At 40.7% G+C, this 27,348-nt stretch overlaps 1 protein-coding gene across 2 annotated transcripts; it reads right to left on the reverse strand.

The window, feature by feature from the left end:
- Positions 1-993: 993 nt before the first annotated feature.
- On the reverse strand, positions 994-27,346 carry LOC108576134 (ADAMTS-like protein 4). Of its 2 annotated transcripts, none has more exons than XM_017939067.1 (14): positions 27,245-27,346; positions 20,898-21,310; positions 7,238-7,385; positions 4,525-4,691; positions 4,362-4,458; positions 4,200-4,248; positions 3,991-4,112; positions 3,778-3,907; positions 2,800-3,043; positions 2,216-2,416; positions 1,984-2,145; positions 1,701-1,877; positions 1,343-1,559; positions 994-1,270 (listed from the first exon to the last, which is right to left on the reverse strand). In XM_017939067.1, the coding sequence occupies exons 2-14, from the start codon at positions 20,937-20,939 to the stop codon at positions 1,134-1,136; spliced, it is 1,893 nt and encodes a 630-aa protein (XP_017794556.1). In that variant the 5' UTR covers positions 20,940-21,310; positions 27,245-27,346; the 3' UTR covers positions 994-1,133. The 2 variants fall into 2 exon arrangements, with proteins under 2 accessions (XP_017794556.1, XP_017794557.1); XM_017939068.1 differs by lacking the exon at positions 27,245-27,346 and adding an exon at positions 27,032-27,098.
- Positions 27,347-27,348: the final 2 nt, after the last annotated feature.

The raw sequence follows: 27,348 nt of genomic DNA on the forward strand, positions 1-27,348 counted from the left end.
TTATTCTAATATCGAGCTACTTTTTAATTAGTCCACGCAATCGTAACGGGTACTTCAACGTAGTGAATAACTCTTGTTCTTGTAATTTTCTTAACTTTTTTTCTTTATTTGAAAATGTAGCCTTAATGGATTAAAACGAACTCCCTTGAGAACACATAAGACGAGGGATATGAAACTTCGGAAATTGCTCGTTTAGTGGTGTGACAATATCTCTCGACAGCCACTGCCGCCATTATCCCAAATAACAAGTGTGTATATATAATTTATTGCATTAGGATGTAATAGGCGTAGTGAGTAATTCTCCTATCGTAATGTTGTAAATAATTTTATAACGGTCTATTAGTTGATGTGGCTTGTTTAATAATAATTCTATTTTCCTGTACGTGTAGATATATTCCTTTTCGTATTTTAAGTTCTGAATTTTGCTAGTTAATTCTTCAGTGAAACGAAAAAAAGATAAAATAACGGTGGAATAACGAAACAGAAGGAAAGTATAGAAAGCATAAACTTTATTATGGCGAATAAGGATTACGAAAAATAATACAAATTAAATGCCAATGTTGCCTTATTACAATTTTACACGATCAGTCTATAATTCCTCGTCGACGATTTTTTCGAAAAAAAAAAAGAATAATTTCCATGATGTCCGATCGAAGCTTCGAACAATTTCTTTTCTCCCTATAATCTACAGACAAATTCGTCATAAATATCTCTCTCTATATATATATATATACTCGTTAATACCATGATTTCTATAAAATTAACGTTAACAGCTACGTAATTCGATAAATAATTCACCTTCGAAACATTACAAAACGTTATAATTTATTATTGATTATGAAAGGTTCAACACGTCCTCGATATTGTTTGTTCGTATACACAATACTTCTAAAAGAACAAAAATTCTCCTACCGTACACTTTTGTCTCTTCGTAGAGTATCGGTTATCGTTTTAATATAGAAAACGTCAGGTTAATAAATTCTATCAGGCAGTGCTCTGGGGTAAGTAAATCTACAGCGACACGTATTATACTTTTTGTTTACCTTCGACGATTCAGTCGCCAGTTCTAACCGTTCGTCGAATTGTTTACATTTACATTAGCTTATAAGCTTGGTCGGTCATGACAGAGAAAATCATTCGAGATATTGCTTCGCTTTGGAACACGATTGGCAGCATTGCTGTTGGTAAAATAGAGTATTGCAGATTCGAGCTTGCGCCACCAAGTTGCAGTGTGCTATTCTGTCTTTGCAAAGTGGATTCTCCTCGAGGACTAAAAATCACAGCGTGACAATAGATACAATTCAAGAGAAGAAAAATAGAATTACCGTAAAAATTCAAATACCATTTGAGATTTCTGGATCGTTTTGAACTTGCAGTACCGAATGATGAGTTTCAGTTCTGTGCACATCCTCTTTGCAAGGATAATCGTTGCAATTTCGTCGGGATATCGGACGATCCTTGTCCTTGCAATGGAGCTCGTGATGCTCAGGTATCTGTCCCTCTCTGTTCAAACACCTCACTTCTCTTTTTTGAACGCCCTTTCCGCATGATCGAGAACACTAAAGCGATCGAGGAGCAAATTTAAGTTTGTACATTCGGTTTTTCAATTATGCTGATTTTTTCTCTTGCTTCCTCTAATCGTGAAAAATTTCAAATTTATGTTTGAGAGCTTTGTAATGTAGATAAATTAGTAAACATACTTCTGTCCAATCTGATATGAACCACTTGGATGCACAAGGTGGACCGCTGCAAGATCTCCTCATTTCCGGTTTGTTCGCGGGGCAATTCATGTCCAAAACTACGCGAAGGGAGCCACGAAGTGTCGTTACGCACACAACTTCTCTAACTTGCTCTCCTGAATCGCACTCTGTGGAGCACTAAATGAAAAACGATAATGTTTATTTTTTTAAGAAAACATTTTATGGCAACGATGAAAGTAGGTTATTTCACTTAGTTCGTTCTTTATTTGTTATTTAAATGTACCTCGGTCCAAGGTCCTGTGAACCATTGTCCACTACAGGTTCTGTTGCTGGAACAGGTTCTCGATGTTTCAGGTCGAGTTGTCTGATCGCAAAATTCTTCTTCCGGCCCCTTGTCGCACGAGACTTTTCTCGTTTGCATGCCAACTCCACATTCGGCTGAACACTGAGACGAAATTTTTCGAATATATCGTATTCTATCGTAGTAATGTTTTCTATCGTAGAAATTTTGTTACCCCGTCGGACCATTCTGTGTACAGCCATTCTGGACCCTGTGATCTCGTTGAAATCGCGTTTATCTGCGACTGTTTGGTGAAACACGAACCTAAATCACAAGCTTCTTGAGTAGTGGGCTTTTCTTCGTGGTCGCAAGGTGGTCCTTGTGTAACGCAGTTCGCTGATCTTGTTCTTCTACCTGGACCACAAGTCGTGGAGCACTTTAAAGTAAAGAGAAGAAATTGAAAAGGTGAAAATATAAATATTCGGCATTTCAGTGACAAATTCTATTTTTCCTTTGTCATTTCTAGAAATTGTTTGATGTAACATAGACCTTTTTTTCAATTACAAAGTTACGAAACTGTGAAAATTAAATTTTTCGGAAAAGGAGAAAACCACTTTGCCAATTAACGTAAAATTACTTTTGTGCTGACTTTGTCCAGTAATTATACAACGCAGCACTATACACCTACGCAACTTCACCACATTGTACGTTGCTGACAAACAAATGAAATCACGCGTTTATCTTAGATTCGTAAAAATTGCAATTTCACAATTTTACGAACGACGGTACGTTTAAAATAAGTGTAAAGAAAACACTCACCGTAGACCATATGCCCACGCTCCATTGTGGAGGCGGTAATGTCGTTGAAATTATTGTCGCCTCGAATTCACACGCTGGCATTTCGCAAACCTCGTTAGTGGGAAGAATTTTTGGTTCCATGCAGGCGCCATCAGATATTCTCATTACCAGCGATGGCGTTATTTCTTGCACGCATTCTAACTCTCTGACGCGTGTACCGCTACCGCAAGTAACTGAACAATCGCTCCATGAACCTGCTCTCCATCTTCGAGACATTGGAAATTTTAATGTAGTTTAAAATTCGAAATTATGCAAATTTGCGTGAACCTTAGAATGTCAGTTTTCATTTGGATTCTTAAGGGAAGCAGAGTTAACTTTAGATATCAATGCGTGGCCACCTGAGAGCTTTTTACGATCATATTTCTCGAGAGTATGTACTCTCAAACTAATTCAACTCTCGAGAGCAACTCGTGACAGTTTCACTCTTAAATTAATTCAACTCTCGAGAGCAACTCGCAACAGTTTCACTCTCAAACTAATTCAACTCTCGAGAACAACTCGCGATAGTTTCACTTTCAAACTGATTCAACTCTCGAGAGCAACTCGCGACAGTTTCACTCTTAAATTAATTCAACTCTCGAGAGCAACTCGCGATAGTTTCACTCTCAAACTAATTCAACTCTCGAGAACAACTCGCGATAGTTTCACTCTCAAACTAATTCAACTCTCGAGAGCAACTCGCGACAGTTTCACTCTCAAACTAATTCAACTCTCTAGAGCAACTCGCGACAGTTCACTCTCAAATGGACACGTACCCTTAATTTTCCAAAATTTCCAAAGACAGTTCACTCTCAAATTAATTCAACTCTCGAGAGCAACTCGCGACAGTTCACTCTCAAATGGACACGTACCCTTAATTTTCCAAAATTTCCAAAATGGAATATAAAATATGAAAGAAATTTTTTACAAGAAAATAATGAAAATACTAATTTTGCTTACTTTGGTGGACAAGGTGTAGTGTTGCACCGTACTTGAGATTCTCGCGGTTTTTCCAATGTGTGACACCTCTTATCAGGCACTTGTGTTTGCGTGTGCTCTCTGATACACGCGTATCGCAGCATCTGAAAACCTTTTTTTAAAAGAAGATGAACAGAGATAATAGAAGAACATTTACTTCGTACATTTGCATAATCATTAGAAAAATTTCTTTACCTCCGCCACATGATCTGCTACACTCTGTGTAACCACTTGCCTTCCAAAAGAATTTCCTTTTCTTGTAGCGTCTTGGAAGGTACGGTTGCGTTGCATCGTTGGTGCTAGGACCAGATTCTATTCTAAAAGATTATAAATTCATTTTCATATATCTCCTATCTGTGAAACGTATTGAAATATCCTATTAACAAATCTTTCTACATTCTTACTTTCTGTGGGGAATAGTCGACAAAGTGGGTTCACCAGGTTTGTTAGAAACTGAAATTAAAAATTAATTTTTACACCGTCAAATTTCACATGTTAAATAATTAAATTACCGTGATTTTTCTATATTATCAATTTTCATTCTATCCTGGAAAATCCTTTCTTACCTGGTTTATGTCCAAGGTGCGTGTTCGGAGAAACGCTCACGCTCCCAGGAATGATGTATCGATAAACAATTCCAGGATTCGGTTCTTGGTACAAAACCTGACACCGAAAATAACAATATTCCCCATCGTAATTTCCCTCTTCCAAAAACTACAATTCACTTACCATAACATCGATCGATTCTTGCAACGGTCCAACAGCAGAGAAGCTTTCCAAGTTCTGCGAGCCTTGCCGAAAGTACACAAAAGTCGTACCAGCTGCTTGGTACTTACCCGACAAGTTAATTGTATAATTTCCATTGAATATGTAAGAACCGTCTTGCAACTTGATCGCTAAAAGAAGAAAAAAACACTGACATAAAAATTCAGCGACATAGAAATATTGATTGCAGCAATTAAAAATCAATTTTCCAGCCACCACTTATCCGAACAACCACAGTGGAAGATTGTATTCTCGATAAAACGAGGGACTAGAATTACGCGCGCAGCTCGTGAGAAAATTGATTTTCTCAGAACGAGCATTTTTTCCCCTCTCGGAGACTGAAGTGTAACACGTTCGCGAGATGAAATTGTGGAAGGCATTTAAGATCCGAGCGATTCAGCTGGTCGTGTTGATAATTGTTTCGCGCACTTGTCATGCGTTCAGAGATAAATCGCACGATCATTCGGGTAATGAAACTAAGAGTCATTCACGGCGCCTGCGTGTGTGAGAGATGCCGATTCGTGGCCGCAGTGTGTACGCGATACGATACATTAGAAATATAGACGAGTCATTTAGTGAATGACGGTGCCGCGAGTATGCTACCCGCTGCGTGTCTTTCAACTCTCTTCAAGCTTGGTTAAACGAACTATTAAGTTGATATTTGCAGTCACTGCCAATTGATTTCTTTCTTTTTCTGAACTAAACACGGCACGACCTATTTTACGACGATAATTAGAATTAGATTTTTGAAAATTTGCGCAGCGTAATATCGGACTATGTTTAGAACAGAAAATTATAGTTTGCTACTATAGTTTAGTGGTTAGAAATGATTTATTACACAGTTCTACCTGTTTTTGAACAAGATTTTTCACGGAGATTGTGCGTCGTTAATTATCGCAATAAGCGTGTCGTAGGACGTTTGATATACATTTCTTTCCAATTATTTCGAACTCTAATTCGAGGTGTATGTTTCCAGTTAATTAGATATTTACAACTAAATGACCAACCACCTGACTTTAATGACGGGATAATAAAATGTGCGAACCTGTTGCGAATTACGTATGCAATTGCGAAATGAACGTGGAGAATTTGTATTAAAGCAGTAATTAATCATGTCGTTATATCTTCTGTTCGTTTCGCATTATTTCACACCTACCTGGTCGTCTTTTTTCTTTTCGAGGTGCGAAGAATAGCCGATTAGAGGGACGAAAATATTACGCGCTATTTAATCTTCTTTGGAGATCTATGACACGTCGGCTGATTCGATCCATTGTGAAAATCTCGACCGCGATCTTTCGCGTTACGCTCACAAAGGGTGCTGTTCGCGCTATTAATTTTACGACCGAAACGATTTATTTAATCCGCCGTGAATTTCGATGCAAGAGGTCGAGCGTTTGGTAGGCGAGAGTAAGAAGCTCTGATTTTCGACAAAGTGAAGCACCGAAGCAATAACGAGCAAAATTTTTAAAATAGCGAAATAAATATTCAAGAGTAACTGAGGCATTTGAAAGCTTTCTTTAGTAATGTTTGCATAAGTTTTGTACGAGTCTTTAATCCTGCGACAGCTCGGTGAATTTTTTCCCCCAATTTTAGCCTGATATTCCATTTTCGCTTTCAAAATTTCGCGAATAATAAGAAAAGAAATTAAATCCATCGTGAGATTGTTCAAAAAGCCACAGAATACTTCTGAAATAAATTTCATGAAAACAAAGATAAAAAATTGTAAAATTGAGCTCGAAAACTGTCGAATTTGCAAGATCTCGCCAGATTAATTGAGGGTTGAAAAAACGAATTGAAATGTATTCCAAACTTCCCACCATTTCCACATAATATCGCAAGCACTTTAAATTGATATTCAAGCGTCGCAATCGCTGTAATCGCGATACGGCCGTGTCGCCATCGCAGTATATCAAAACCGTCACAGGATAGGCCTATAGAAAATTCTAATACAATGGCATCGAACAAGTTCCAACCATGTCGCGAACCCAGTAGTCCTTGGCGATTACCTTTAACACCATGTGTCAGAACGCATCAAGGGGCATAGCTGAAGCGGCGCATTGTGTGTCACGTCAATGGACTGCTGCGTATCATTCGCAATAGACAGCGTGCGCGACACGTCCCACTTAACGCGCGCGGTCACAGATTGGATTATGCTGTGGGGTTGATAGGAAAACACGCGAACGACTCTCCTCGAATATAGGATGAATTCCGACGATAGGAGATCTTGCATTGATAATAAAGAGGGGATCGCGTATGGGCACACGCATAGAGAGAGAGAGAGAGTGTCTTCTGATTGCTCGTAATCGCGAACAATCGACTCGACGACGATTTGCTTACTGGCACACTTCATTAGAATCAGTTTGTTACACACCAAATGGGATTCTGCGTATCAGCTTGATTCAATATACCATGCGTAACCTTCGTTCGTTCTCATTCTCCGCTTCCTTTCGTATATTTCTGCTCGTTACGCGCTCATTTCTGCTCCAATTTATCACCACCCCGGTGCGGCGCTTTCGCGCTATTCTTGTCGAACGTGTTACATACGTTTCACAAATCCCGATTTATTAATCTTGTAGGTACGTATGCTCGAAACGAACGAAGATTTTTCGCCTGTTGCGAGAACGGACACGGGTATTTCGGTCGCGCGATGCGACACGCCAAATATAAGCTGTCTTACCCAAATAATTCTCCGTGTGACGTAATTGTGTCACGTTCAGAGCCAGGGCACCTCGTGGAACTGTGGCCACCAGATTGTAACCCCGTTCCAAGGTCGGTTCCGTGAAAATCCCGTCGATTAGGTGTCCAATGCAGCCGCTCGAAAAACACTGCGAACACGTTTAGCGTGAAATTAATTTGTCCTGCTTGTACCGGCTGCTTCGGTTCTCTACTTATTACAGGATCTACAGGGTGGATCTTGAGAATACTGGGATGCTCGGCTAGCTTCTTTGAAATTGGAAGTAGGAAAACATGGGTGCGATGATATTTTATGCTGGCGAATATGGCGAACGAATTTTTTCTCTCGATAAGTTGTAAACGTCGTTTTAGTAGATTTATCGAGAGTAATTGTTACTTGCTCGACGACTTGGTTATTGTGTAGAATATTAAATTCCTCGTAAAGTTTATGTGTAGTGTGATTTAAAGATTTAATAACTGCATACGTAGGCAGAGCCATAAATTCCTAACCACACGTACCGCTCATTACTTGAATACCGGATAAAAATTTCGGGCTGCGTTACAAAGGAATAGAACTGCTTGCAAAACTTTGTAATAATTGCGTAGGAGAATGAGTAATATTTATTCCTTTTTATTTTCATCCCGCTTTAGGGGACTTGTGACTTTTACACTTTTTAAGTCTGCAAAATGCTTGCAAAGGAACATCTGGAAGTGATGATCACCGAAAGAATCGGTAAAATTGATTTCGTTTCATTCTCACTCCACTTTAGGGAATTTCCAACTTTCACTCTTTTTAATTCTGAAAAATGCTTAACATCTCGAAACAACGACCACCGAGTTTAATAAAATTTTGGCATGTATATGGTAGATCTCGAAAAAATGTTAAACGCGTATTTTTTTAAATCGACGGCCGTCCACGTCGAAGGGATGAAAATCGCGCTGAAAGTCGAGGACAGTAGTTTAGTCGAACATCTCGAAATTTATTAGTATCGTTTACTCTTCCATTTTTGATACTTGTTTCCTAGCAAAGTAGCACGAAACATCCTGTCGCGAAATTGGCAGTAAACCGACCCGGCGCAACATTGTCAAGGGTGATAGAAATGACACGGAAGTAATAACGAGTTTGCACGCTCTGCACGAGGAAGCAATCAGAATGTGCTAACAGAAATAATGGAAAGCGTTACGCTTGTTTTGTCAGGCACATTGCTTGCGTTGCAGTGCATTGGTATCCGTGATAAATATCTTTGCTTTTTTATTGCCGGGCTGGGCTTGTACCGTGTCTCTGAGCGTAATACGATTGTTTTTTTCTTTTTTTTTTTTGTTTATTTCACGAAGAGCAAACGCACAGATTCATTGTCTGTAAATTTCGCGAACGTTGCCCGAGTTCGACGTGAAATATTGGAGGGATTTTTCGGAAACGGCACCACAGTCGGAATCAGGGAAAAGAATAAAATATTCCTCGTTTGAAAACGAAAGCTCTAAACCATCGTGTGAATCACAAAATAAATACAGTTCCGGAGGCAGACGAACACATTAAGCCACCCTTATTCACCGACTATATATACATATTTATAAAAACAACAAGTCAGAAGAAAGATCATCTCTTTTTACATTCTCTGTCTCCGCTTTCGAAAATAGAACCGGCGTATATATGCGCACAATACGAGATGTGGTACAACGACATCTCGAAAACCCTTATTAAATGAAACACTGTCCGGTAAATATTTTGGAGCAAGTAGGATCTTTCCTTTAGGACTGCGAGTTCTGGCTCGTCGCACAGATTCTGGTCGAGTTGTGACAGAAACAGTTGTGTTAGCGATAAGAATTAATTTCTATTCCAAATATCGTTTGAATTTATAAAACTCAGGATTACCAAAAGTAGTTATCTATAATATTTCAAAGCACAGATTTCGGTGAAGATGTGACAAAAACTGTATATACTATATTTCTAACTTTCATATTTTCCTAAATACAACGAATATACAATACATTATCTTTCCTTACTCAACACAGTATTAAACTACTAAACACCTGACGCTCAGATACCAAAAAAAAAAAAAGAGAAAACTCAAAGGGTTAAACACCCGTCGAATCGAATTCCATTAAAAAAAAAAGGAAAACCTACTCGAACACACACTCGTCTGTTTACACATGCAACTGGATGCTTCGAATTTCGCGAATCACCATCAACACGCACAGCTCGGTCATTCGAGCAAACTATTTATAGGGAATAATTAGTGAAAACAGAGGGTGGTGTTTGCACACGTGGCTACTTAACGTCTGTGCAAACAGTAGACAGCAATCGAATCGAAGTGGATTCCGAATGCGACGCGAATTAGTAAGTCACAACACGCGTGCCGGGACACGTGTTTGGACGCGTGAAACCGCCGTGAAATTATGGCTGTCACGGCATAAATTTAGCCCCGTCGCGTTCACCCGACGCGGAGTGTCCAAAAAGCCGGCTGGATTTTGTCGCCTCGCCGTTGAATCCGCGACAGCTCGAGTGCACCGGAAACCGAGAATCGCCTACGTGGGAGATCCTTTTATGCATCGATCGAGAATATACAACTATGTACAAGTGGGAACTTGTTCAGGTTTACGGTGCATCCTTGCGTGCTTCCATTAAGGAGACCTGGCTGCCGTCATGTTCCCTACGTGTTTACGGGGAATACGCGGTGGACGTTATTACTTGGCTAGGGAGAAACGTTGCTTCACGGAGTACACGATGGTATAATCGAGGCTGCAACGCGTCAATTGCTTCTGCGATGTTAATCTCGTCCGATGTTAATCGCTTAATGTTGTGTGACTGACGATCGGAGGTTTCAGATTGCGATATTCAGTGAATTACGACCGATTCTACCTTTGACCGGTCTGTTTATACATTTTACCACGGGACAATTTCGAAACAATTCGATTTTCAGATTCGACATTGATAACGAATTATTAATCGATCGCTAATACCTGCGTGTACCATTATTGCAACTATCGCGAGAAGATACAAAAGGGTAATTGATATTCTTAACAATAGTTACCGGGACATCTGAAAAGCTTGAAAAATGCCGGTTGGAGTGATTGTTTACAGATTTATGACTTCTGAGCTGCACCGTGACAGGTGCGATTAATATTCGAGTCTTGTAAACGTCTATGTTGTTTGCGATTTTAATCGGGAATAGAAAGAAAAATTGCGATTATTTCTTGGAAGCGAGTCCTCTCTATTTCTGTTCGCGCGACGTGTACAATAAAGATGTAATTTCTATTAGACAGTAGGTGGGAAATGGACAATCTGCGAAATAATGTTGCGAAAGGAGGATATCGTACGGTTGCTACACACGTTCGATACTTTGTATTCGCACGGTTGATGAAGTTAGAGAAGATTACGGCGATAAGAAGAGTTGGAAGTTAAATTGCATATAGCGTGGTACGTGGGTTAGTGTTACATGGGCGTAGAATCGGTATATGGGACGCGAAAGACGAGTATAAATTACAGAGAAGACCACATGGCCACGTACGAGCAAGTGCTTCGATGGTGATTCAGGTCGGATCTGGAACCTCGTATCTATTACTACCGTTTGATTGGCCGATTAATAGAACCCCGATGGCTTTCTTGAAAAATCTATTCTATTTCGGTACACGGTTTCGTAATTTGGGAATGCGTCGAGACCGGTGACGCGCCAGGAATGTTGCAGGACGATTTTAGAGGGCTTAATGGGACTCTATCGGCGAACAGATACGTTAGAATCGATTAATTCCCTTTTGAATTATCCCTCGATTGTAACTAACGCTTTTACACTATTTCTAAGAATGTCTATACACATACTTTCCAGCAAAAATCTTTCAGTGAGTTTAAAAAAAATTTCTATTTACAACACTCCTCTTTTGAAACTATTGAAACATTTCTGATATCGTTAGAAATGAAGGAGATCCGAGACACCCTGTACATCCATATCGCAAGCTACACAGCACGAAAATCGTTACGACCGATTGAAATTCTCCGAACTTCTCAAACGACAACTGTAAGAATTAAAAATTTGTACATTCGTATCACAAGCTGCGCAGTACGAAAATCGTTACGACCGATTGAAATTCTCCAAACTTCTTTTCCCGACCAAAGTTTAAAAATGCTAAATTTCCGCACGCTAGAAGTGAACGCCTAAATTTGCATACGAAAACCTCTGCGCAGCACGTGCCGATCGAAAAATGTGTTCGGTTGGTTTTCCAGCATGAGCGTCCAGCATGGGCGTCCTTGATATCCGCTAGAGCTGAACGCGGCGGCGCTGTTCCGTTGTAGTGACACTTCTTTTTTCAGTAAAAGCTAATCAGTAACGTGCATATAAAGCCGCGCCCAAAGTGACACTCCTCGGCACTCTGATTGGATTAACCCGGGATGAATGTCAAGTTACTTGTTGCTTATGTGTTGCGCCGCGCTGGCCGCCGCTCCATGTTAATTGTATGAATATCGCATGAGCGAATTTATAAATCGCGGGTGGGAGGGGAACAATGCGAGCCGGCTGTGGTACCGGTGTCTCGATTACCGTTCGATAATGTCAAACCACGTGAAACAGGTCCCCGATTACTCGATATTAACGACAAGGATCGGGCGTAACGCGCCCGAACACCGGACGTTAATGTTATCTACCATCGATCGTTATCTAGGATTTGTATTTACGACGTCGACCCTGATTTGCGAGCGACTCCGTGGAATTATGATTACGTAGAAATTTATGGAATCCCTTAATTACGTAACGAGCCGCGCGGTTAAATGGCGAACGCGATAATTCACGCGAAAGACCCGATCGAACGGAGTACTTACGCTGTATTGTGCAAGTGTGTCCGAGCTTTCGCTCGTTTCAAATTTTTGTCCGCAGTTTATTGAAATTCTTTGGAAAATGATGTGGTATAGAGAAAATTTTTGGAATTGTTTGCAAAATTTCGAAAATTGATATCTATTTGTTTTCATTCTCACTTTAGTTTAGGGAACTTCTGACTTTCACCCTTTTAAATTCTGCAACATGCTTAATATCTCGAAATTGTAATCACCGAAAAAATCAGTAGAATCGATTTCTTTTTATTCTCACTCCACTTTAGGGGACTCCCAACCTTCACCCTCTTTAATTCCGCAAAATGCTTAACATCTCGAACTAATCACCAATTTTAATAAAATTTTGGCATGTCATAGATCTCAAAAAAATGTTAAACGCGTCTTTTCTTTAATCGCCAATAATCCACGTCGAAGGGATGAAAATCCCTCACAAAGTCAAAGATACCACTCATGTTTAGCCCAATTCTTACAATATCTTTTACCGATAATCTTCACGAGGACGAGTGTAAATTTTAGGCAAACTTTCCTTATCGCCGATCTTCCACGCGAAATTCTACAATGTCGCGAGCCCGGACAAATATCTCACACCCTCGCCATTCATTAACGACAAACTTTATGGAACGGCCATTCATTACGCGAGCAAAAATGTAACACCGAAATTTATAGCATCGCGGTGGTGCCTGAAATAAACGACCGGGCCACAATAACCCGCATCTACGTACACGCCTGTGCGTACACGCGTGTCGCCAGGTTCTGCGAACTTTTGGCGGAAAAAAAGGCACAAGCGTATACATGTTCGAATCTGCCGTGCAGCGGGTAGCATAAATTCGTGGAGGTGTTAAAGCACGTTAAATTACGCCGTGCGCGTTAACTTGTAATAACCGAGTCATAATTCTCCCAGCAACATTTACAAGCGAGTCCATGCGAGGCCACACCAGGTGTTTACACTACGATAAAACCGCTTGCGTTCAACTTGTACTACACTTCGCGTTCGTTTCTCTCGTGGAACCACGTGTAGAGGCGCGTACACACGGATTCAACGTGAAAATCGCCTTCCGGATGGCCCACATATTCAGTCACGAGGATTGATAATCACACGGTATCAGCATCACCGGTTGGGATTCCGTTGCGTCTCTCAATTACGATCTCAATTTGTACGGAGATTATATGCCGGTCACGTAGGAATAGTTGAATCGTCTTCTCGCTGCTAGAGATGCCGGCCAAGTAAAAATAGAGCGACGCATCATCGTGCTTGTGAAAAATGTCTGTCTATTTTTTAAATGCTCTCCCTCCCACTCCGCGAAGTGTGTATGTATTTCTAAAAGCAAACGGGAAGGAGTGTCTGAATAAAAAACGAAATTTACGGATGTCGCGATTAGAAATATTATTTAGCTTTCGTAAATCATTGGTCGTGGAGATTTGACGGTTCTTTTAAATATTGCTTTGACGTAGGATCAGTTGAACAGATAAGTGTTTTTTTTTTTTTTTCGGTGAGAAACAGTTCTTTGTGAAAGAGTAATGTGTTTTATTGTAGCATGACGTGTTGCTTTATTTTTATCTGAACAATGGATTATGGAATCTACGTGCGTACGCTGGTGTTCGTGAGTGTGAGAAGCATTATGTGATTCCGATTAGGTGTCTTCGTTAAAGGTAGTATCGTATACTACGAGTAGTAAGAGTATGAGATTGATAAAGAAATACTTGGAATGTACTTTTAATTCAATATCTCGTAAGTGACGAGAAAAGCTGATATCATTTTTGGGAACATCTCAAGGGAGATCGTTTTAGCTTTATCTTCTATTATTATTGCATGGACGTCGAATAGTTATATTTCTAAGAGATGATTCTGTGTGAAATTTTGCGATCAAAAGGTTTTTTCATCAAGGCGGACGTTAAAACTTTGGAAAAAAGGGTCGAAAGCTGTGTAGAGTCATTAAGATAAGCGGCTAATTAATAATCGGCTTCGAGAGGGCCGAATGAATCATCGCGATTCCACGAGGAACACTACAGGTTCGGCATTATGCTCCGGATTCACGACGACAGGGATTAAACGGCTCTAGTGACCAGGAAAATAATGTAATAAGAATAAACGTCGAACTCGATTCTGATGCTGCACGTTATCCGCATCGATTATCGTGACACCGGTGTTGCATACTTACAGAAGCAGAAATGTCTGACTTCCGTCTGCATTCGATTAGTTTTGTGTTGTTTCGAAGAATTGCATCTAAACTTAAGTTGACTAATTAATCGCAAAATTAATTGACAAATTTGGCTGAATTGAGGAAACGCAACCAGAAAGCTAGTTTTAGTCATTTGAAAGAATCGTGTGAATTTGAAATTCTGTAATACTACAGTTTAATAAATGAAAAATAATAGGAATGATGGGATGAGGAAATTAATAGCGTCTGATGTAGAAATAATATGATTAATACGATATGGAAATTAAGAGAATTTAATGACGAAAGTATCTGCATATCTGAAGTATGAGGTATATTTTTAGAGTCTGCATTACAAAGTTGCAGATACGGTCAATTAAGATATAACAGTTGAACAGAGTTGTCCCTGAGAGCATAAAGCGATACTTGCTACACAATTGATAATGAAAATTATGATATCATGTAACGTGTTACGCAAGAAATTATTACACTCATAGACACCTGTATTTCGTTTCGAAACATCCTGTTGTATTCTCAACGATGTCTTATAGGTAATCGACAAATAAAAGCATTCGTTGCTGTGAATATCGAATTTCTGTGTAAACCTGTTGTTAATTGCAGAAATAGCCATATAGTAATGAGCATCCGTGAGCATATGAGCAAAATAATTAAATATCAATACTTTTATACGGAAAATCTTATACAGTAGAGCTTCCCATATCTATATTGACGAGGAGACAAAAGTGGCCAGACAAGAGAATTTTCAGATAACAGAACAATCGCCCTTTCTTATATTAAACTCTAATTCATTAACAAAATTGACACTTTGCTTCAATATTTAAGGATTCCAAATCTTTTTGGCTGCTAAATCACATAAGTCTTTTAATATAAATTTCTGTGTAACATGTGAGCCACTCAGAAGTGAAAATGTTTACCTTCACTTTTTCATGTCTTTTCAAATTTAGTATGAAGGCACACGTTTGGTACTCAACCCTCATAAATAAAAAAAAAATAATAATAAATTTAATTTACTGGAGTTAGTAAGTTTGTACACCGAGCGCCTCGTATGCTTATAAAATCATCGGAGGAAATACTCGAGAATCTCTGTTTCCTCCGTTAGCCTCGGAGCAACGTGAGATGAAACGCGTTCGTAGAAACGTTTCACGGTTTTGCGGAATTCCATCCTTCTTTTCACGCCTCTCAACCAGTTCCTTCGCGCCGGATATAATTGACTTTTCTCGATAAGACCGGATTCCGCGGCGAATTCGAAATGCTTTTTCACGGTGGTCCGACAAGGCGAAGCGCGCCTAGAGCCGCGTCTAAACGGCTCGCTCGCTCGCTCGCTCTTCGCCCGAGGACGATCCGTCCTCCGCTTTGCGCGAGCAATGAAACCCGAGGCGTCCAACCAACCTGCTCGCTGGCGCCGGTTACGCGTGCACGCTTCGTAATGCGCCAGATGAGAAAGGGATGAGACGCGAAAGCAGAACTGATAGCCGGCGAATAAGCACGGTCACGTGCATCGTCATCCTGAAGTCAAACGTCGTCGAGGGAGCTGTGTATTCCCTCTGCCTGATAAAGGAATTCATACCGCGAGCTAAAAACGGAATATCTGTTCGTTTAAACGAGTGGAATAATTCAGAATTGTCGGTGAAATTGAATAGAGATGACAGGGTAGGAAAACGAATTATTCGTTGTTTTTTTCTCTCTGACGAGAAGTATATACGTAGGTACGTCCGATGATTAAAAGCTATTCTAATTGAAATTTCTGCCGGGGAATTTTCAAGAGCAACAGGTAGGCGCGTGCAAGACAACCGTAACGGATTCTTGGATTAGCGAGCTGGTTTTTGCTTAATTAGAATCTCTTGTGCAAGTCTGGACGGCATACCTGGCTAATCGAGGAAATGGAACCACGTGTGGTGTACAGGAGTAACTGGATAGCTTGAAAGATTATTAGGCTGTTCATACCTCGATTTATAGGAGTACGGGTTAATATTGATTGAATTTAAGTGTTGCATTTAATGTGGTACTTTGGATTTAATATTGGGCGATAAAGGTGTAAAGACTCTTGTAAAATTCGGATAATCGACGATTAATATTTTCATGTATTAATTTCTTCTTAAATGGTCCAGAACGAAAGAAAATGAAAAATGTAACACAGTTATCGGAACTGTCAAATATTTATGTGTACACTTATACGTACATATCTGTGACGTCATATCGTTCTATTATCGTACCTATTGTTCAACCTATTACGATATCCGTTACATTACAGGATATCATTGTATCGTTACACGTTGACGATAATGTGTACGCCAATAATAAATCGGTGGAAAGGTATTGAAAATTCCGTGAAAGGAGATAAAATGTCCGCGCGAAAGTTGTCAATGGAGGATTCGAGTAGCGTATGACACGCGGTCGGCGAGGAATGGAAGTCAAGTGATTGCAACCTGCGCGATCATGACCCTGCACTAAGCGCGTGTCATAACGTTGGGAAAGAGACGAGACACGAAACTGATGGTCCATGAATAAATATCTTCCTACTGTCAGTCCGAGCGAGTGTGCGCGTAAAAGCGAATTGATTGCGAGTCAAGAGGAGGAAGATTTAACTTAAGAATTAGATATGCCACGAGCGAAACTATGAACGTTGAATTTATTATTTCTTCTTTTTAAATTAATCGTTAGGAAATATGTTCCAATTATTTTGCTATTCACAAAATGCCACTGTTTGTCTTGTTGCAGGGAAGAATGTTCAGTGTTACACAAAATTTATGTCTAGTGACGTGGAAAAAGAGACGTTCGCAGGTGAAGCATCTACAGGAAGCCACGGGATATTCGCAATTTATTACAATAGCTTGGCCCCAAAGTACGTGCTCGTCTCGAAAACAAGGAAACGTCGAGAGACACGGAGAACTTCCTGGTTGAATTTCATTTAACCCCATTCACCGTGGAGTATATTCCACGTTTTTAATTCGATCTATCAAACTATCACTTCGCGTACGGTGTATCTACCTTCGAAGAGGCAGATCCTTGAACCTATCAACGTCGAATATAGCTACAAGTAGAATTTTTCTCCCTCGATACCCTGCGAGATCCTGTTGCTGAATCTTGTGAATGAACAGATTCAACCTGAAAAATGTAAACTCCTTAACAGCTCTTAAATATTCATTTGTAAACAGTGACAAAAAGATTTCTACACAGAGAACACCTAAGTGCTTTTCAACGCCGAACGATTCGACACCAACGCGTTCCACCTCGAAACAATTTCACAGTAATTCCGAAACTGACGTGAGCTCCGAAAAGACGGGAACGTGGGCGCCAGGTGACGGATTCCAACGTGGGTGATTAATGAACGATCTTCGACCTCTGACAAATCGTGAAAAGCAAGGTTTAGCCGGTGAATTTGGATCAAGGATGGATCTTGTCCGTTTCCTGCAACGCTCATCGTCAAAGGCGGCTCGAATCTGTTTCAATGTGCTATCTACCCGGTCTAAGAATACGCGTTACCCGCAACATTTAACGGGAGGAATGCGTTCCACGCAATATCGCACTTCCTAGATAGGCCTTGGACGTCACGGACGGGTTTCTGCTCGTCCGTTGAAAGGGGAAAAATCAGCATTGTGCCACAATTAAGCCGCGCAATTTACGAGTAACGCTCGAAGCACGTCGATAAATAAAAGAGCACCTTGTTCGCTGGTCGAGTAGGGGGTAGCTCGTCTCTCTTCGTTCTTTATGATCGATCGTTAGGCGATCTTCGCTGCCTGTGTCTTCATCTTCTGCACGGGCAACCATGTTTTCTAGCGATTTTCATGGTAATCAACGCGTGATTCGCGCTCCTCTACAATGACAGATACAGGATGCTGCTCGAGAAATGTTGCACAGATCGCGAGAGAACAAAAACGTCTGACACGGCTGTTATTTATTACGTGTTAATCAAGACGATGTCGCAAAATCGAGACGTTCGAGAGCAAGTCGAGCGAAAATAGAGACATGGAAAAACGGCGAAGCGTGGACAAACAGTATCGAGTGGAAAATATGTAAGTGATTGATTATCGCGATTGTCGTAATTATTGCAAATTTGTTAACAAGCTGCAACGATATTACTCGTAAGGAGGAAATATTTCTTCTACCCTTGGACGATTTGTATCAGCTCAACCCGGTTACCACGGTTGCAAAAAGGTGACGCATTCGAGCAGTAGCTTAAAGTTCGATTGATACGCTACACGTTGTGCTGTCTTTTATGATAATTAATGTAGGAGTGGTTCATAGGCGATAAATAAACGCGTTAATCGCTTTCCATTTACTTTTTATCCACTATGTGGCGCCTGTATTCTTGTCAAGCTAACGCCTCGCACTTTATCGCACAGGAAATGCCGTATAAATATTTTTTCTCTTCGTTTCCTTTTTTTTTCTGTCTTTATATACCAACGCGAGAATGCCTTTTACGCGAGTCGCCCGGATGTCGGACCATTTCTGACTCATACTACTTTGTTATTTAGGATTTATCTGGGTTTTACGCGAGACCAACCCCTCGCCCCGGACCGATACACGGTTCCACGATTGTCATTTTATTCGTCACAGTGTCTAATGGACGCGGAAAAAGAAACCGGTTTGAACGGGTAGAACCGGCGAGTAGGACGATACGTTCGTCGTAATTTTGAAATACAACCGTTCATTAAACGTACAGAGCGAGGACTGTTTACCTTTACCGCGACCACGAGGCCTCGTTAGGCCGTGTAAATGATAATAATAACGCTGATTAAACTAACGACAAGCGCCAGCAACGATTCATTAGCTGCACGACGCGAAAAACATTGCTGAATTTACGAAACACGCGTGGCGGATTTGCCGAACGCGTCCCGTAGCGTTTGCCAGTGACTTCTGCAAGCGCGTCACATTTCTCCGGTGTTCGTTTCGAATGTTCGAAATTACCCATTAGTTGGAACAAAGTGGTTACGTTTCGAGAAAAAGGAACAGCTGCGTTCGGAATTCTCTCGGTTTTACTACGCTTTAAGTCACTCGAAAGGGAGAAAGAGCGTAAAAAGAAGTTCATCTCGCGAGTTTAATCCGGCGCAAATGGGAATATTCGAAATAAATGCATCTTCACCGTTTACGAGCCTACAAATCTCACGGATCTAACAACCTTTCCACCGAAACGCGCTCGTGCCTGAGAGAAAGAAACATCGAACTCGCGTCGTTTCTCTTTTCCTATCTCTTTTACAACGGAACAAAAGCAGCGAGGAGCGTTGTTTTTCCGCCAGGAAATTAATTTACGAGCGTGGGCAAAGCGGATCCGTTTCGAGCGTACGATAGTCTCGGAGGAGAGAGAAACCTCCTACTCTCCGTGCGACGGTAAAGAAATACACCGACACGCTTTCGACGAATTTTAGTGACACGCACGGATAAAGAGATGCTCCGAAAAAGAGTCTCTCTTATCAACGTGACACGAACGAGACACGGCCGTGTGATACTTTTTATTGGCCGGTGGTGGTAAGCCTCGGGAGAAGAAGCGGCTCGACCGAGCCAAAAAGAGAAACGAAAGCGAGAGAAGAAATAAAAAGAGAGAGAGAGAGAGAGGAAAAAGAGGGGACAAAAACGAAGGAACGATCGAATGGAAAAGAGGGCTCTACGCGGCAGTACTTTTCAGCATGTGCTGAGAACGCGGGGACGGTCTTGAATCACGAGGCGCCAGATATCCTGTAATTTGTCTCTCAACGAATCACTTTCGACCACCGACAGCCACGACCATTTTTCTGGAGCGTATGAAGTGTAATATGCGCGACGTGAAGTTCAGACAACGCTGTTCGCGGTCCTCGTGACTCGTTTCTTGGAGTTTGCCTTTTAAAATTCATCGCCGTTGACATTCCCATATTTGTCGTTTCACTGGTAAATTTTGGGATTTGCAAAAACTTCATTTCTTGGGAGAAAAGAAACTTTGTCCATTAATACGAAACCTTTGTGCATTTTAAAGTATCTCTGTGAAACTTAATCGGTTGACTTTATATTAATTGACAAAGTCTCTTCTCTCCTGAAAGACATTGTCAATTAATATGAAATCTCCTTTGCTCCGATTTTATCCACCAACTATACCATTCACATTTACATTTAAAAATTGTTTAATTCCTGGATACAAGTTTAATTTAATTTCGTATTAATTAACAAAACGACTCTCTTCTCTCCCGAAAAATACTCTACGATTTGAATATTTCCTCGCAATATATGTTTCCAAAGCGGCTAAATTAAAACATGACCAAACGTGATAGCTTCTTAATAAGAGAACTTCGGTGTTCGATAATCTCGAATGAAACGAAATGTCCAATATATTCCCCCGAGTAGGTGTATAATTACCAGCTCCAGCCATATTCGTTCAAATGAAAGTCCTTCACGGAATAATTTGATCGTTAATTTCAAAAGCAAACGAGCTTATAAAAGACCCCCGCAAAAATCGATGACGTATCGCGCGTCTCAAAGAAGCTAGTCTTTCGAATCGACATCAAAGGGAGGCGCCTCCGCACTTACACCGTTTTTTCATCCCGTACACGCACTTGGTATGCTTGAACGGCTGCACATTAATTTGATGTACAGGTTTAGCATTGAAGTTCAAGTCAAATTGGACCTGGCCCAAAAACTTGTTCTAACACCGCACTAAATCATGTATAAATGTTCTTTGGGCTATGATACTCTTATCTTACCGTCAAAGATATCAATAGAGAGAACAGGACAGCGCGATCCATCTTGGCTGTGGCGTTCTTCTTCTGCTTCACACTTTACCTTAGCATCTTCCGTCGCCTTTTTCTGTCTTTTTTTCCTTTAATTTTCTTCCCTTAACAAACTTCGAAGCACGTATGAGAATAATTCTTCGTCATTTTTCGTATACTCTGATCGTTTTGCACCACACAGCACGTTTACTCGGCTCGATTCTAGCTTCTCCGACTGTCATCGAGAATCACCATTCCACATTTCACTCGCATAAAACCCTCTTCGTTCCTTCCACAATACGATCGTTCATTCTGACAATTTCGATACTTCTCTCCAAACTTGCCTCTCGATAAAATTAGATAATCAGCGGTTATTGCTAAATTCTCTTTCCTGCTTTCTCTTCAACCTATTGCACAAAGATAATCGTGAAATTAGACATCTTATAGCCGTTCCGTCGCAATGAATTGCAAATTTTTCTCCCCTTGTTTCCTCGACAGAAATACGAAAATCGGGAGAAAAACTCGTAAGATACGAAGCCCAGGAATTTCAGTATATCTCCTTTTCTCTTCTCACGCTAACTTGATGCTTTTTTCCCCATCGAAGGAACTTTACCACCGATTCGCGATACGCCGATATTATTTATTGTTTCTCGGGTTACCTTGTATCCAAGCGACACGCTGGAATTTACCGGCTGATATCTAAATTGTGATCAACGCGATCGCGCTAGCCCCGGATAGAAGGATAGCAGAGATAAGGAAATTATTTACATGTACGCGGGAACGACACGCGGTGTGGCAAGATTAGCAGAGAAAAAAAAAGGGGGAGAGAGAAAAAAGGGACCTGGAGAACACGGCCCTCTAGTTTGCGCGTAATTACACCGGGCAGCCAGATAAATCGACGACCTTTCCCGATTTTTCGTTGCTCCCGTTTTCGTTTCGCGCTCCACGGAGCACACTTTCCACGATGGACGCGCGTGGGACTGGTTTTTGTTCCTCTTGGCAATTGGTTAATGAAACAGGGTGTCGACAAGAATGATCGATACGTTTAACGCAAATTACAAGCCACTTTCAGCGAATCAAGTGTAGATTACGTTCGCTTGTTCGTTAGGTTTCGCAACAGATTCGAAGAGAAAAAAGGGGGAAAAGAATCGCGAAACTGGTGACATATCGTCGCATTTACGGGAATAATTGAACGTCTTGACGCGAACGGTATCCGAGTTTGATGATAATTCAGATTGACGCGTGCTAATGACGCATACGTGTAACACACGCAAACTTTGAAACGGTTCGTCGAGAAAGCGTAATGACGAAGTGTGTTCTCTGTTCACGATCGACGAATATTTTTAGGATCGTTTTCGTGAACGTGGCTGTTTCTGCCGGTTTCGTAGAATGAATGCACCTCGACGAGAAAATATATATTCGACGTTTCGACAATATTTTAATGCCATGCGACGGTGGGTGGGTAGGATCGACAACTATTTTTAAGTCACGTCCCCAATTTCCGGACCGAGTTGCTGCACCGGCGAATTACCGTTTCCCGTTTCTCTCCCGAATTAGTCGATCATTTTTCCTACCGAAACGTGACATTTCCAGACGGGGGTATTAACGAATAAAAAAGTAAAATTTTCGAACGTACCGAATGGGGTCTATAAATTGTTCCTTTTTATTTCAGAATCGCGATTAAATTATCAGAGAATTGAACAGTTTCTTTTTTCGGAGGAATGTTAAGCGAGAAAAAAATGTAGAAGAGTATTCGAGGAATTTACGAGCAACGAAATGTCAGATACAGGTTTTCACGCAGAAATCCAAAGAGAAATCCATCAACTTTCCAAAACCTGTTCCACTTGAAAATATATGTTTTAGTCTGACTAATGTTCTACTTCATTCGTTCTACTGTATTCAATTTGTCAAACGTTCTCCGGTTCCTACCATCGTCTCCTCCTTTTTTTTCTTCAGGTAATTAGAAATGATTAAACTGGGCAGATAGTAAGGTAACGAACCGAAGAAAATGTTCGTCCTCCAGGTTAAAGTATGCCCCGTACAAACGAAAAGTGTGGCTAATTCGAAAGTAAAGGTTGCTCGTTGCTTCAGCCTTACCTTCTTAGCCCGCGACAAGAAATACCGCTGTTTAAAACGATCGAACGAAGAAAAAAAAAAAAAATTGCAAATTTTTAACCGTCCTAGAGATTGCTTCGTGGAATCTCAAGTATGTGTTCCAGAGTAGAAGAAGAAGAAGAGAGAGAAAAAAAAGTAAGAAAAATAAATCGAACGAAACGTTAAATTCCAATAAATTCCCATTCACCGGCATATTCCATTCCATTCACCCGTACCTTCGATATTTCTCCGCCACTTAAAAACACGAATACGTCTGATAAATGTCTCACTTATAATCAAACATCTTTACACACGATCCACGCCCATAGTTCGAATAATACCGCACCGATGGCCAGTTTCGATTCGACGGCTCGATCAAGATATTTTGCATCGTGAGAAACGAGTTATGATGCGACACGAAGGAAATTGGATATTAGAGAAGCCATCAGGCCCGTGTACGTATACACACGCACATAATGCTTTCATGCTCCAGTTGTTAGTGAGCGTTAGACGGGGAATCGATATTAGTCGTGCGTCGACCTGTCGAACGTAATCGCTCCTACGTAGAAATTATTTGCTGAATGGGCGAGCGTGCCCCGTTGCCGCGCCGCGGAAAATGTGTTCTCCATTTTTTTTCTCTCTCCCTTTCTTTTCGCGGGACACACAGGTACATTCCGTTCGGCCTTCTTTCGTTATACGAATACGAGAACGGTTTGGAGGAAGGAAAAATAAATTGCGAACCGCGTGTGTTTGCGGCCGGCTCGAGGAGATTTTTCACGGTTGGCGCCACTTCGATGGTTCCACTAGATCGATCTCAATTACCAACACACTTACATTATCTCAGCCTCCAATCTATTGTTTATCCGCCGCGTTTACCGCGGCGCGTTGTCGCTTAGAGCGGATAAATTATGGGTCCGGTTGAAAGCAAAGGGATTAGTTTATGTTTATTTTGTGGAATTGAAATGGCGCGGAATGCGGGACCCGTGGTGTGTACGCAACTGCAGGAATTTATGAAGCAAGCGGCAAATAAGAAGACGGAATTATTGCTGGTGTAATTACGCACAATCGTTCGATACGTTCAAATTGCTCCGCGTTTCTTTTTTCTTTGCCGCCCGATCAGCTGATGAAAAATTCGCGAAACGTTTCGCGTTGGTTATTTGTAACACCGGATGTTTGTATCGTGAATAGCGGCTGAATGGGTTATTAGATATCGAAAAGTCGACGAGAAAGATTAAATCTACAGGGAAACGTATAGTTTCTGTAAATAATTCATAGAACGTTTTCTGCACGGATAGAAGTGTACACCTGAGGTTCCGACCGTTTTCGTTTTCGTTCCTACTTTCTCATTCATCGAATTAATTCGTAGTTACGCAGTGTCCGTGAGTGTCCACTCTAAAATCGTTCATTCATGGCGTACTGGATACTGTGTTGGAAATATCGATGGAAAATGCGGTACAATAAAATGTAACAGAAATGCGAGAACAGAGTGTAATAGGGAAATTTACACGAGAAATGATATTTTCGAATCTATCGATAAATATTCATCGAGGTACTTTAGTTTCTTTTTTTCTTTTTTAGCTAGATTATTAGTAGATATGCATTTGAAACATTGTGCGTGTATGTGTGTGTGTGTAATGTCCGTATGGAGTATTCGTTCGATTGGAGGACACGCTTTGTAATTAAATTATTGCAGGATTATTTATCGGTTTAAGTGGCAACGTGCGTGTTTATTAATTACAGGTTATTGCAGATTAAATATTGCACGTTAAGTGCTCGGTAAGTGAACGATAAGTAGCTTTACTACGCGGATGAATATGAATTATGCGTTATGCATTCGGTAGCTGTCGGTGTATGTCGCTCGAAAGCAATGGCGCCATAGAATACTGTAATGACGCAATATTTCAGTATACGAACCGTGTATCGATTAATCGGTGTCGTAAAGCCAAGACAAAGTAGCATGTAAGTTAACCTTCTAACCTTAAAACCAATTCTTTTTTACACAGGATTTCAAGCTATCGGGGAAATTCGCGATTTCTTCACGTTTCTTGCTCTATTTTTTCAAACTATCGCTGGAGATTCGGCAAAGATAGAGATTCCAAAGTATCGCTAAAAAATTCGTGATTTTTTAATATGTTTTTATTTTATTTTTCTAAATTACTTAAGAAATTTGAGATTTCTTTGTGTTTTTTATTCTACTCTCCAAATTATCGCTAGAAGTTCCATAAAGAAGAGAATTCCAAAGTGTCACGAAGAAATTCGTAATTTCTTTATATTTTTTACTTTATTTTTCCACACTGTCCAAGAAATTTCTGATTTCTTTACATTTTTTACTCTATTCTCCAAGCTGTCGCTAGAAATTCGACAAAGAAAGAAATTCCAGAGGGGCGACACGAAGAAATTCGTGATTTCTCGTTTTATTTTTTATCTCATTCTTGATTTATCGCGCGTACTCCAAGTACCGCAACGTTCAATTATGCAACGTTCATTAATAAGAGATTTACGCTGCGATCGCTGGACAATTCGGTCGGGCAGCCTCATTGAGGTGATCGTTCCTCACCGAACATTTCTACTGCTCGTTACCCTGTCTATTTTTTCACGAACGGTGTTTATGGAAATCGTGTTACTTTATTGCAGCGAAAACACGTCGGAAAGAATGGAACCATTCCGAGGGATCTACTTACGCAAGTGCCGATGTAACGCGGGCCACCGTTTATTTTTATGATTATCGACCCGCTGAGATCGCGAACTATTAATACACGTTTGTGGAAAAACCGATCGGCGAGAAAACGATTTTCTGCCGAGCTGAATGTACGAGAGATACTTGTTGAACGGATACAAACTTCTCTTCGTGACACTTTACGATCCTGTTCTTATATTATCGCGACGATATAATAATGAGAATTGTACAACAAATTGGCAACGACAGTCTGAGTTTAATGACAAGTTTGAAATATTACCATCTAAATTTCATTTCGCTGTTATTCTGACGAAAAGGCATCACTGAAATTCCTCTGTTCTCGTACGAAACACTTCTCGTACTTCGTTTTTACGTTAAAATTACTAAAGTTTAGGGACGAATTTGACAAGAGTTACGTTAGTTACTCCAGCGAATGGTTAAAATGGTGATAGAGTGTTAGTAATGACATTTCACCGTGTTAAACGTAACGCTTCCTAGAACGTGAGAATGAAATTCGCGTGTTAACAGGGGCACAAAGTCAAGGCCGTTTGCATTCGTCCACGAAAATAGCAATGGGAAGCCGTCAAAGGGGTCGTAAATTTAGATTTGTGTGGCACAAAGTGCTTTAAGCTGTTCCGCGTGTGTCGCGATAGAAAAAAAGAAGAATCTCTCCGGCGGTGCGAAGACAAGGAAAGACGGGAGAAAAAGAAGAAGAAAAAATTATAGCCGTCTGGCAGAGCGAAGAGAGGTTCACGTCATACTTTGGCGGTCGCAGAATTCTCTGTCACACGTTCCAAGTCTGGCACGATTTTCAAAAGCATCCGGACTCTTTAATGGCCCTCCCGCCGCCGACACGTTCTTTAACGTATCTTAATCTCGTTCGTTCAATTTGTCAACGTGTTCCTGTCGACAATGAAATACGCCCGCTCGACGATGAAAAATATCAAATACAACTGGTTGGGAATGTTCAAATATCGTCGAACGTATAAAAGCAGTCCGGTATGGATTTGATCGAACGGCCAGTTGGCTAGTCGACGTTTAAAAAGAAAAAAAAAAACGAATCGTGTCGAGCTTGTCCCAACATAGAATCTGGTACAACTATCTGCTATCGAAGCCACGACCCCGATGTAAAAAAAGACTAAAGACACGGGATCAATTTGTCAGGTCGATCCTGAACATTCCGATCGAAAAAAAGCTTGAACTTCGGACAAGATCAAGATCTATCGACGATCGTTCAAACTAGAAAGCAGAAACTCGGATAAACTTGAAAGCAACCGTAGAATAAACGTAAAATTCGATCGCAAAGCAAACGACTGCAAATAAAGAAGATCGTTATCACTCAATCACAAAGTATCACCTGTAACCAATTATTTCTCAATCATCGAACAAACATGTGAATTCTAAGAGATCGAACATGAACATTCTCTACAATTCTCGAACTGTTCTGTTTTTTTTTTTTTTGTAACAAACACAATTTAATCCTGACTCATTGTTGTTTCATTGAAATGGGGACACTGTCGAATAGCAGCTTCCTCCGAATAGTTCACGAAAATATCAACCAAGTCCATACGTGTTCACGTTCTACACTCGATCGGTTTCTCGATCTTCGATGAAATGAGAAGCTGTAGCCACGGTAGCGTGCCGCATGTTACAGAATACCGAGAGACGAGTTCC

This window comes from Habropoda laboriosa, unplaced genomic scaffold, assembly GCF_001263275.1.
Source record: "Habropoda laboriosa isolate 0110345459 unplaced genomic scaffold, ASM126327v1 scaffold333, whole genome shotgun sequence".
NCBI classification, from domain to species: Eukaryota; Metazoa; Arthropoda; class Insecta; order Hymenoptera; family Apidae; genus Habropoda; species Habropoda laboriosa.